Source organism: Dreissena polymorpha, chromosome 8, assembly GCF_020536995.1.
Source record: "Dreissena polymorpha isolate Duluth1 chromosome 8, UMN_Dpol_1.0, whole genome shotgun sequence".
Lineage (NCBI taxonomy): Eukaryota > Metazoa > Mollusca > Bivalvia > Myida > Dreissenidae > Dreissena > Dreissena polymorpha.
Window position 1 is genome coordinate 32,749,399 of NC_068362.1, and position 12,411 is coordinate 32,761,809.

Below are 12,411 nucleotides of genomic sequence, written 5' to 3' on the forward strand. Positions count from 1 at the left end.
ATAACGGTTAATATGGCAAAAGTGAACTTAAATGGCAAACATGACATAAAAAATACCGCGTGCATGTAACTGGTACAATATCGCTTAGTTCAATTGGTTTAATTTCGATGCAGCATAAGACACTGAACACATGAAGTTTCTCATCAATTAATCATGAATACAAAAGTTCTCTAACCTTATCCCCCACGATTGATCAAGAAGCACAACGTATGTGAGTAATCGTAGGTTCCAAAGTATAACTACTAACAACAATACATTAATTGTAGTTATTATTTTTATTTAAATATCTGTCTAGTCCTACATTGTCAACAATATCAATGAAATTATGCGTCAAGATACAAAAATAAGAAAGGTGAATACAAAATAAAACAATGAAATTCTTAACAACTCATTGGTTAATTACAGGGTAAATGCACACATGATTGTATAGCACATAGAAATGTTACCAAAACACAGGCTACAAATAAATGTACAGCACAAATAAATGTTATCAGAAACATATGTTTCTACTCTGTTGGTGGGATGCCATTCAATGAGTGTTGTAAGCCCATACGATGTGATCATCTTAAGCTAAATAACGAACAGGTATGTTTATTTACAGAGCATGCTTTATACCTTAGGTACATGCACCATTATTTAAATATAGCATGTATGCCCATTCCATAACAATATCTGAACAAAGATACAAAAAGCAGCAATAAATATTTAATTAAAAGCCATCCATTAAGCAAAACTTAACATACACAGACCAGAATTTTCTGGTGATAGATGTCACTGCAATACAATTCCTCAGACATATAATATTTTTATTGTATTAAGGTACATATTTTTCAACAAATTAAAGTACATGTATCTATTAACCAATTTACCAAATAATAATGACATCTTGTATTTTAAATTCACATGTTCCCATACGTACTCTTTAACAAGGTACACAAATGTATTCACATGTTCCCATACGTACTCTTTAACAAGGTACACAAATGTATTCACATGTTCCCATACGTACTCTTTAACAAGGTACACAAATGTATTCACATGTTCCCATACGTACTCTTTAACAAGGTACACAAATGTATTCCCATGTTCCCATACGTACTCTTTAACAAGGTACACAAATGTATTCACATGTTCCCATACGTACTCTTTAACAAGGTACACAAATGTATTCACATGTTCCCATACGTACTCTTTAACAAGGTACACAAATGTATTCACATGTTCCCATACGTACTCTTTAACAAGGTACACAAATGTATTCCCATGTTCCCATACGTACTCTTTAACAAGGTACACAAATGTATTCACATGTTCCCATACGTACTCTTTAACAAGGTACACAAATGTATTCACATGTTCCCATACGTACTCTTTAACAAGGTACACAAATGTATTCACATGTTCCCATACGTACTCTTTAACAAGGTACACAAATGTATTCACATGTTCCCATACATACTCTTTAACAAGGTACACAAATGTATTCACATGTTCCCATACGTACTCTTTAACAAGGTACACAAATGTATTCCCATGTTCCCATACGTACTCTTTAACAAGGTACACAAATGTATTCACATGTTCCCATACGTACTCTTTAACAAGGTACACAAATGTATTCACATGTTCCCATACGTACTCTTTAACAAGGTACACAAATGTATTCACATGTTCCCATACGTACTCTTTAACAAGGTACACAAATGTATTCACATGTTCCCATACGTACTCTTTAACAAGGTACACAAATGTATTCACATGTTCCCATACGTACTCTTTAACAAGGTACACAAATGTATTCACATGTTCCCATACGTACTCTTTAACAAGGTACACAAATGTATTCACATGTTCCCATACGTACTCTTTAACAAGGTACACAAATGTATTCACGTTCCCATACGTACTCTTTAACAAGGTACACAAATGTATTCACATGTTCCCATACGTACTCTTTAACAAGGTACACAAATGTATTCACATGTTCCCATACGTACTCTTTAACAAGGTACACAAATGTATTCACATGTTCCCATACGTACTCTTTAACAAGGTACACAAATGTATTCCCAAAGTGGCACAACAATCATAACAGTAAATGTTTTTGTATTAATAAATATTTGCAGAATAGACAGTTTACGAAAACATATTCTAAAATACAAGATATCATTAAATTAACAAGCAAAAATCCAATTAAATAGCAATAACAAAAGAAAATATGGCCAATATATCTCTCATGATACAAATCATAAAAATGCATTGGGACTGTCAGTTTGAACATAACTTAAAAGCATATGTGCACAACAGGCAATCGATTTTTACACATTTCATTATGACATGAAATCAACTTTACCCAAATACAATTATAAACAAAGCTTTGGTCATCTGACATAATAAACTTTATGAGAAAATCCATAAGCACATAAACATTGCAACAAGTTGTAAAAACATAAAAAAAACATTTTTTTCTTCAAAATATGTGCAAATATATTTAAGTGGTTCATCCAAGTAAATGAAAAAGACAACTTGTACAACAAAAAGTATGACTGCAGTCACATTGTTACATATATTTCAGCTTTGTTTTGGGTAAGCTGTTGTTCCTAACTCAGGGACAACACTTTCTGCTTTCATGGTATTTTTGGTTGAAGGGAAGTAATTTCATATCAAAAATCCAGTTTGGGTGGAAAGTTTCGTCGCTGATTAGCCTATGCAGACTGCACAAGCTAATCTTGGACTACACTTTACACTCATCGTTTTCGAAGCAAGTAGCTCATTGTTGGAAAAAGAATGCTGATCCAGTGCACTTAACCAGGTTTGAAACACAACCGGAGTACATGATACTCTGTTCACTGACGGAAATTGTTCCTGGAAGACTTGGTCGTATGAACAGTGTGATAATGACAGATTATTTACACCATCTTATAAGCACATTTATTTATATTTGAGACGATAATCTTATCAAGAAAAAAGTAACCAATCCAAATAAGTTACGGTTTCATGGTAATAAGAATTACTTCTTATGGCAGTAGCATCCGAGCAACCAATAAAATGAAATTCAAAAATGAAGTTTAAACAGTAATATGATATACTTATTAAAATGATTGATAGCTGTAAAATCTTTTATAACGGAAAGCACACAAAGAAACTGTTTCAGAAAATATACAACACAAAAATAGTGTATTTGGCATTTTGTTAAATAGCTTAGGTAAACAATTTCCCAAGCATGATAATTCAAATGCACTGTATAAAAACTTCTATTGATGAACCATATGCAAAACTATTTCAGAATTCAGATTTGTTTCAAAGAAACACTTGAGATTCATGTAAAAAGGGAAAATTTGCACATTTATTATATTTGAGACCATATCCTGGCAAGAAAAAAACGCAAATAAATAAAGGGTTCAGTTTAAAACTATTGTTTTTGTCCAAAAAATGTTTAACGAATACAATAGTTTTAAAATTAGCCCATGATGTAAGATGCGCTAATAAATATACATGTTCTATCATAGTATGAGCATGATATGAAAAGATGGGTTTCATTTAATTATGCAAGAATCTCATCAATTAACTCATTAATTACCCATACAAACCTTGTTTAACTACAACTAATTTCAACTTTGAAGTCTTTTTTAAAATGAGGTGAAATGGGATTAAACAATATTGGTGACATTTCAACATGAAGATCAACTGTATAAACAGACTATATAGATGGCCATGAATAATGTCTTTTGACTAGGCCAGAGGCAGTGAGGCTTACATTATAACAAAATACATGATATTCACAATGCAAAAATATTTCTATAAATACTAGAACACCATTTGCTATCTTTGTAACTAGCAGTCACAGATGTCCACAGTATGGGGTTCTATTGCACTAAACCTATTCACTAACAAGGAATCCCTTTCAGTGGCAACCTCATCACAGTTTGTGTCTTTTGAACTGTAACTCTGACTCAGAGGCCGATTGCCCTTGCTTGAATGCCGCAAGTTTTTCCTATGATTTCTATTCTTGTGATTGTCCAAAGGAGATATCTCTTCCAAGCTTCTGTCAATACACTGACCACTTTCTGTTTGATCTCGGTCTATTTCACCCAAAGGCTTGGGATTTGGCAAAATACCATTTGGTAATTCAGGTAGCGGGTGCTTTGAATGTTCACTTGTGAATGACTCGTCCCCGTCATTTATGAAACGACCCTCGCTCGCTTCACGCAGCTGCTGATCAAGCGTGTTGACAGACTCGTCACAGATGTCGTTAGAAATGTCCAACTCAGAGTTGACAAGAGTGTTTGTTTCTGAGTTCATACTCGAGGACTGGCAGTCGTGGGAGGAGTTTTTCAAAGTCTCCAGAGTGCTCGTTCCTGACGTGACGTTACTACACGTGCCTGCCCTTGATCCCTCATTAGTCAGTAGGATTGGGCTTCGTTCATAGCACCCCGCATCGATTCTAGGAACTCCATCCAGAAGTTTCTGCAAGTCATTATCCATGGGATTATAGCTTGCTCCACCATATTTACCAGCTGGAACCAATTTGATCTGGTTGGGACCAGTCCTTATCACTGCGCTGAATGAAGGTGGAGACGCAGAACCAGACCGTGAATGGTTCCGAGAAACATCCTCGATGCTAAACCTTTCCGGGTCATGTTCACTTCCATACCCAGAACTTTTCTCGTAACCACTGCGAGAATTGTTTGTCCCATTGTTTGAGCTACACTCACCGTTTTGGCTTCCTAGAGGGGTATCACTGTTATCCCTGCCACTAAGTTTTTGTCCATAGTTGAAAATGCTTCTGATATTAATCGGATTCATAGGTGGGGGTATGTTAATATGAGGTAATGGGGACTCGATGTCGTCCAAACAAAAATTCCCAACATTGCTATTATTCTTGTGCAGCACATACTTGCTCCACTGACTGCCCAGCAGTGGCCGTAGAGCCGTGCATGTGCTGCCACTCGTGATGGAGTTTGGGCTTTGTGGGTCCTGACTACTCGTAGGGTAGTGCCTGTCATCCGTGGAACTGGACCTCACATCTTCCGAAGTCGACGGCGAAATCACAACCGGTGGGTCATCGGGCGACGGAGATAAGTCTATAGTATTGCGATCGATGGTTTGTAACAGCTGATCCAGATTCCGCATCCGCAACACACGGGACTTTGGCGGCGAGGTGATATTCTGCATCCACATATTTGGTCTCTGAGTGAGGTTTGAGAGAGGACGATCATAGCCGGTGAACTTGCGAGGTGGCGAAGGAGACCGATTCTGCAGACCCAGATTGCTGAATGGCGGTGGCAACATAAAATCAAAGCTGGAAGACTCAATCATGTTATCGAGTGACTTCCCCTGCTGGTCAAACGTTCCAAAGATGTCCTGGATCTCTCCCGCCTCAGTGTCCTCCTCGTCAATCTCGTCGTACGGACCCACGCTGTCTCCCTCTCCGTTGCCAGACGAGGTGGCCGTGTTGGACTCACTGCTGCGTCGGTCGTTCTCATACTTCATAGCACTGAAGGCACCTTTGAGGATTCCCTTTTCCGGTTTTGCACTGTTTGGGTCTGATATAATGACGGGCGGGGGAGGTAATTCCACATCACTGTCCTCTGCTGACTTATCTCCTTTCTTACCTTTCTTGCCTTTCTTTCTTTTTGTTTTCTCATCTCTACAAGAAGAAAAAACAACAACATTGATTTTTACTACAATATATAATATATTGTAACGTAATAATAAAATTTTGATAAAATATTCAGACATCACACATGTTTTAAACGTCGATAGTGACTTATTATTGAACAGATAGGATTTTGTTTGTCCCCATGCCTTAATAACTTTTATCAATCACACCTCATCTTTAACTGACTGAACTTTTCCTTCTTAAGCTACACATTTCTCCATGTATATGACCTACTTCCATTTGGTATTTCAAGGTATATCAATATATTCAAATGCTGTAAAAGTTACAGTACATTGTAGTAAGGTCCTTTTGAAAATATTGTATAAACTTGGAAAGTGCTTGTGTTAATGAGCAAAAAAAAATTCAATTAACATGTATTCAACTTGTGTGCGTCTATATTTCATCCCATTATGCTGCAAATCTTGTTTTTGGTTATGTGGTCAGGATATGGGAACAAAGTATAGCAGCTACAAACGATTATTATAAGTCACAGAAAACAATAACTTTAATGAAGATAAGGTCAGTTCATTTATAAATGATCATTAAATTTTGGGAATTTTTTTTTTCCAAAATGATCAAGTTTGAATTAGAAAGTAACAAGAGATGTGTTTGTCAGACACACAATGCCCCCTACTGCCCCGCTTTGAAATAAAATTTCTATTTATCATTTGGCAGGTATAGAAATCATCTCCCTTTAAAGCTTATTACTTCCCTTGGATTTTGTCCAATCCAATCATGGGGGGAAGAGGGGGCTGTAGACAGTCAAAAATGACCAAGTCAGACATCACTGACAACCAAGGCCTGTGGTTTATCAAAGAGATCATAGCCAGAGTTCATCATGTATCTATGGACATAAGTCCACATGGATGTAATGAACCCTACCATTCACAAATTAGTACAGGAAAGAAATGATAATTATATCATTTAAAAAAAAAACTTTGGCAAATTAAATCATTTGAGTTATAAATAATCAAAATAAAAAATCTGTACAGTAACTGTGAAAAGAACTTAAATTCTTGGTAAGGAAATATATAATCTGAGATTTATAATTATATTAATTACTTCCCTTGAAAATCATTGTCTCTAACAAATCTCTATTTTTAGTAGCAAATAATTAAAAGCCACTACCGTGACTGTAGATTCACCACTCAAAATGTGCAGCTCCATGAGATACACATGCATGCCAAATATCAAGTTGCTAAGTTCAATATTGAATAATTATCTCCCTTTAAAGATTATAATTTTCCTTGGATTTGTATTTTTGACCTTAGACCTTGAAGGATGACCTTGACCTTTTACCACGATGTGTTTGTCAGAAACACAATGCAGCCTACTGCGCCGCTTTGATTTATTTAACAAAAATATATAATTTGGCAGGTCAGATAATTACAGTCCACTCTCGTTATCTCGACATCGGATATCTCGATATTCTCGATATGTCGAAGTAAGCTCAATGTCCCATTTTTTTTCCTTCTTTATCTATATGAATAAACATCGCTTATCTCGATTTTCGTTATGTCGAATAATTCGATATGTCGATATAAAATTTTGTCCCGAGTCCCGATTTAACATGTATTTACTGTGGTTTATCTCGAAGTGCGAATAACTTTACCAGTGTCGGCAAAAGGTGAGAAACTTTTTCTTTGATACTTCACCGTCCCGCTTCGCCCGGCTGCTCCCGATACTGTGCGGTAGGAAATTAATCCGTTAATTGCATCAATTATCACACGTGTGTAATGTCGTTAGCCATTAACACTTGATTAAGGCCTGTCACTTTAAGTGTCACTTTAACATCAATTAACTGCAATTAATACACAGCCTGCCGAAAGGCCGAAAGACTAATTGTTTTTACAAACAACATTCCAAAATGCATTGAGTTATATTTTTACGTATATATACCGTCGTTTACTCGACAGTTTAGAAAAATTATAACTGCATGTTTTCATGCAATTCTGTTATACTTTTAAGCGTCATTTTAAGCATTTAAATAGCAAAATTAATCGTGCCTCGTAAAACGCGTATATATCAGGAAGAGAGTATTATGCCACACGGTGACGGCTTTAGTTAGATCACTTAGCAGGTATTAAGATGTTAAAAACAAGGTAAATTTTCGTCTCATTTTTTCTTTGAAAACGCCTAATCGGATATCTCGAACTCTCGTTATCTCGATATTTTTTCTTGTTCCCGCCGACTTCGAGATAACGAGAGTGGACTGTATGTCCATTTAAAGCTTATTACTTTCCTTGGATTTGTTTTTTCAACCCGTTGACCTAGTTTTTGACCCAGCATGACCCATATTGGAACTTGACCTAGATATTGTCTAGATACAACTTCTGACAAAGTTTCGTAAAGATCGAATGAAAACTATTTGAATTAGAGAGCGGACACGAAAAGTGTGACAGACAGACTTCTTCTTCGAAAGGGGACATAAAATGACATCATGACAATGATAACAAAAACAGATAAGTTTATAACCTGTAAAGGGAAATGTTACCAGAACTGATGAGCGTGTTGCATGATCAATGGAAGGGAAACAAATGTGACGAGTTTGTTACCTGTACAAGGACATGCAATCACACTTGATGAGTTTGTTACCTGTACAAGGACATGCAATCACACTTGATGAGTTTTATATCTGTATAACTACATACAACCCAACTTGATGAGTGTTGTACCTGTATGAGGGCAGGGAACCAAACTTGATGAGTTTGTTGGCTGACTCTACCTCCCCTTCCTCACAGTGATGGATGAACTTTTTCTTCTTTTTCGAAGTCTTTGGGCTACGTCGTCTGCAGAGAGAATAAATAGCATGGTATGCTATCATATAATCTTTTAATACCTATATTAAACTCCAATTTATTCGAAATGCTGGCAATTCTTTACCTAATAATTAGACTAAAGTGATTTGGAAAAAAGTAGTAGGTAGTACCTACCTGTTTTCTATACTAGTCCCCAATGACTTAAAGGACAGTTGAACAAACCTTGTGAGTTCTAGCTATAAAAGCAATGGTATGTTTCAGTATGACCTTAGTTCTAGCCATGCTCACCTATAGCAGAGGAAAGAGACTCCAAGCAACAATGCCAGCCCTCCAACCACACCTGCCAGGATGATCATCATCCACTTTGTGTCCATCCAGCTGTTTTCTTTTGCTGAAACACACACATACGTTCATTGTTTAGTATTACAGAAAAGATAAAGTTGTTGATTGATCACAAATATATATGTGATGTGCCCAATTCATAAAGACTGTGTCCATTACAGGAATCCATGGGAATGAAATGTCTTGCAAATTTTGAATAACAAATTAGCTGTGCTCTGTAAAAGGGGGGCTTTATGCATGTGGATGAAGTGTTGTCGCGCATTATCCTGTGCAGTCAGCACAGGCTAATCAGAAATGACACTTTCCGCCTAAACTAGATTTTTGCTAAGAATAGACTTTCTTTAAACGAAAAATATCATAAAAACGGAGAGTGTTGTCCCTGGTTAGCCCGTGCAACAGGCATTAAACCCCCTTTTCACAGAGCGAGGCATAAATATAAACCATTGATGGGGTAAGTGAAACAGCAGTAACACAAGCCCTAGAGAAGTTTCATTATTACAGTACTCTCAAGGATATAAAGTCCACACAAGCCCAAAAGAAGTTTCATTATTACAGTACTTTCAAGGATATAAAGTCCACACAAGCCCTAGAGAAGTTTCATTATTACAGTACTTTCAAGGATATAAAGTCCACACAAGCCCTAGAGAAGCTTCATTATTACAGTACTTTCAAGGATATAAAGTCCACACAAGCCCTAAAGAAGTTTCATTATTACAGTACTTTCAAGGATATAAAGTCCACACAAGCCCTAGAGAAGCTTCATTATTACAGTACTTTCAAGGATATAAAGTCCACACAAGCCCTAGAGAAGCTTCATTATTACAGTACTTTCAAGGATATAAAGTCCACACAAGCCCTAGAGAAGCTTCATTATTACAGTACTTTCAAGGATATAAAGTCCACACAAGCCCTAGAGAAGCTTCATTATTACAGTACTTTCAAGGATATAAAGTCACACAAGCCCTAGAGAAAATTCATTATTACAGTACTTTCAAGGATATAAAGTCACACAAGCCCTAGAGAAGTTTCATTATTACAGTACTTTCAAGAATATAAAGTCTACACAAGCCCTAGAGAAGCTTCATTATTACAGTACTTTCAAGGATATAAAGTCCACACAAGCCCTAGAGAAGTTTCATTATTACAGTACTTTCAAGGATATAAAGTTTAACCCTAGAGAAGTTTCATTATTACAGTACTTTCAAGGATATAAAGTTCGACCCTAGAGAAGTTTCATTATTACAGTACTTTCAAGGATATAAAGTCCAACCATACAACAAGCATTTGAGCCTAGTTCTGGGAAAACGTGGTGAAATACTTTAACCTTCTGTCAAATTTTTCATTTTAGGAAGTGTCTGTTCTAGATAAAATCCAGTCGAGGCTGAAAGTGTCGTTCCTGATTAGCCTGTGTGGACTGCACAGGCTTATCTGGGATGACACTGAACACAAAACAGTTTAGGGTTGTCCCAGAGCGAGGCTCAAATGTAAGTGGCAAAACAACTCATCTATAATTCATTTCCTGCCTAAAAGAATTCCTTAGAAGTAAAAATACCAAGAAAGATAAAAGTGCAGTCCAAGCTAGGATACTCTCCACAAGCTGATCTGAATAATCACTTGAAGAAAACACTTCATTGTAAATGTACCAAAAAGAACCCTACCTTGCACAACTGCAGATGAAGACATGTCAGTAGTGACTGCATAAAGAACCCTACCTTGTACAACTGCAGATGATGACATGTCAGTAGTGACTGCATAAAGAACCCTACCTTGTACAACTGCAGATGATGACATGTCAGTGGTGACTTTATAAAGAACTCTACCTTGAACAACTGCAGATGATGACATGTTAGTAGTGACTGCATAAAGAACTCTACCTTGCACAACTGCAGATGATGAAATGTCAGTAGTGACTTCATAAAGAACTCTACCTTGTACAACTGCAGATGATGACATGTCAGTGGTGACTTCATAAAGAACTCTACCTTGCACAACTGCAGAATAAAGAACTGTACCTTGCACAACTGCAGATGATGACATGTCAGTAGTGACTGCATGGGGAGGTGAGGTGAAGGTCACATTAAGAGGCATGACCCTGACTTTCTCTGCACTGGTTGTCGTGACAACGGTAGTAGTGTGCAAGGAGTGGAGGGACAGGGCAGGGCGGGGGGCCTTCAGCCGCACACTACAGTCAGGCCCTGCCCAAATGGGGTCACAAAAACACGTGTCATCCTTTGTGCACACCTGGAAATATTATGTATGCTCGGAGGAAAACAGGGCTTAATGCATTTGCATGAAGTGATGTCCCAGGGGCTAAACTTTCTGCTTATTATATTTTTTGTTTAAAGGAAGTCTCTTCATAGTAAAAATCCTGTTAAAGCAGAAAGTGTTAAGATGATTAGCCTGTGCATACCGTATGTTTCCTTATTGACGCTCATGCCCTAATAGATGCGCAGGCCGTCTTATCTGGGGTTCATCGGAATTAATCGGGACCATAAGATAAGATTTATGTAGCCCATAATCCATTGAAGAGTGGCCCATAACATCTGAAAACATCGTTTTTGCGGCCATTTTCTTTGCAACACGGTACGCCGATGACGCCAACTGTATGGTAATGAGCGTTCGGGCGTATTGTTTGTCACACTATAAATACTTATCAACTAGACGCAGTGAAGGCCCAAAATACCGGGTCAAACTGGATTTAATGGTGAGCGTCTCTTAATGGGGAAATATCAAAGTCAATGAAAAATAAAATGGGATCCACAGCTGATCTGCGTTAAATTGGACATCGCAATGTAGTGGGTCTGCAGCAGACAATGTCATACGATTGGTTTAACAATGTTGTAAGCCGCACGTAATGAAAATGTTACACTGTTCAAATGTGAGGAATAGGTAATAGTGGTTGGAATTTAACGCGCAGGGGTCTTGAAAAACACGCACAGTGCGCGTCAATAAGGACATATACGGTAGATTAAATGTTTGAATGACATTAAAGGGACCATAAACAGTGATTGACCAAAAATGAAAAGTTTTAAAATACAGTATTTTTTAACATTATTACATTATATTGATTAAAATATCACTACTGGTATATTACTTTACTTGAAAAAAGTTTGTTATGTTTTCATATTTTCAGTATATTCTGTAATAAATTTTACTGGGTACAGGCACCAGGTAACTACCAATTAACTATAAATAACGCAAGTAGATTGATCATGATAGTCATGTGGTAAATCCAGGAATGCAAATTGGGCATGCATAGTGAATTGTATATATTTTATATATAAAATGATCATTCTACTTTTGTTATTTATAGTGTGTATATCGTTATTTCACCTATTTTCGTTGTGTACTTTCGATTTCACATCGCCAAATTTTATTACCGAATATACTGAAAATATGAACTTTTTTCAAGTTATGTAATATACCAGTTGTGATATTTTAATAAATATAAACTAATTATTGTAAAAAAAACAACGTATTTTATAACTTCTTTTTTCGTCAACTGGGATGACAGTCCGTTTAAAAACCTAAATCAGTTTTAAAATATTCATCTGGTCATTAAAGCTTAAAATTTTTAAAATGCCAATATAATTATATATTCATCAAACAAGTTGTGCTTTCTGGATTCATTAATACTTGACGACTCTA

At 36.5% G+C, this 12,411-nt stretch overlaps 1 protein-coding gene across 2 annotated transcripts in view; it reads right to left on the reverse strand.

The window, feature by feature from the left end:
• Positions 1-1,918: 1,918 nt before the first annotated feature.
• Positions 1,919-12,411, reverse strand: part of LOC127841816 (disintegrin and metalloproteinase domain-containing protein unc-71-like) — an 80,157-nt gene continuing 69,664 nt past the window's right edge. For both annotated transcript variants that reach the window (XM_052370925.1, XM_052370924.1), the window contains 4 exons: positions 10,776-11,004; positions 8,710-8,812; positions 8,338-8,451; positions 1,919-5,650 (listed from right to left, as the gene is read on the reverse strand). In XM_052370925.1, the coding sequence (XP_052226885.1) occupies positions 3,835-5,650; positions 8,338-8,451; positions 8,710-8,812; positions 10,776-11,004 (2,262 nt within the window). In that variant the 3' untranslated portion in view covers positions 1,919-3,834. The remainder of the gene's footprint in view (positions 5,651-8,337; positions 8,452-8,709; positions 8,813-10,775; positions 11,005-12,411) is intronic.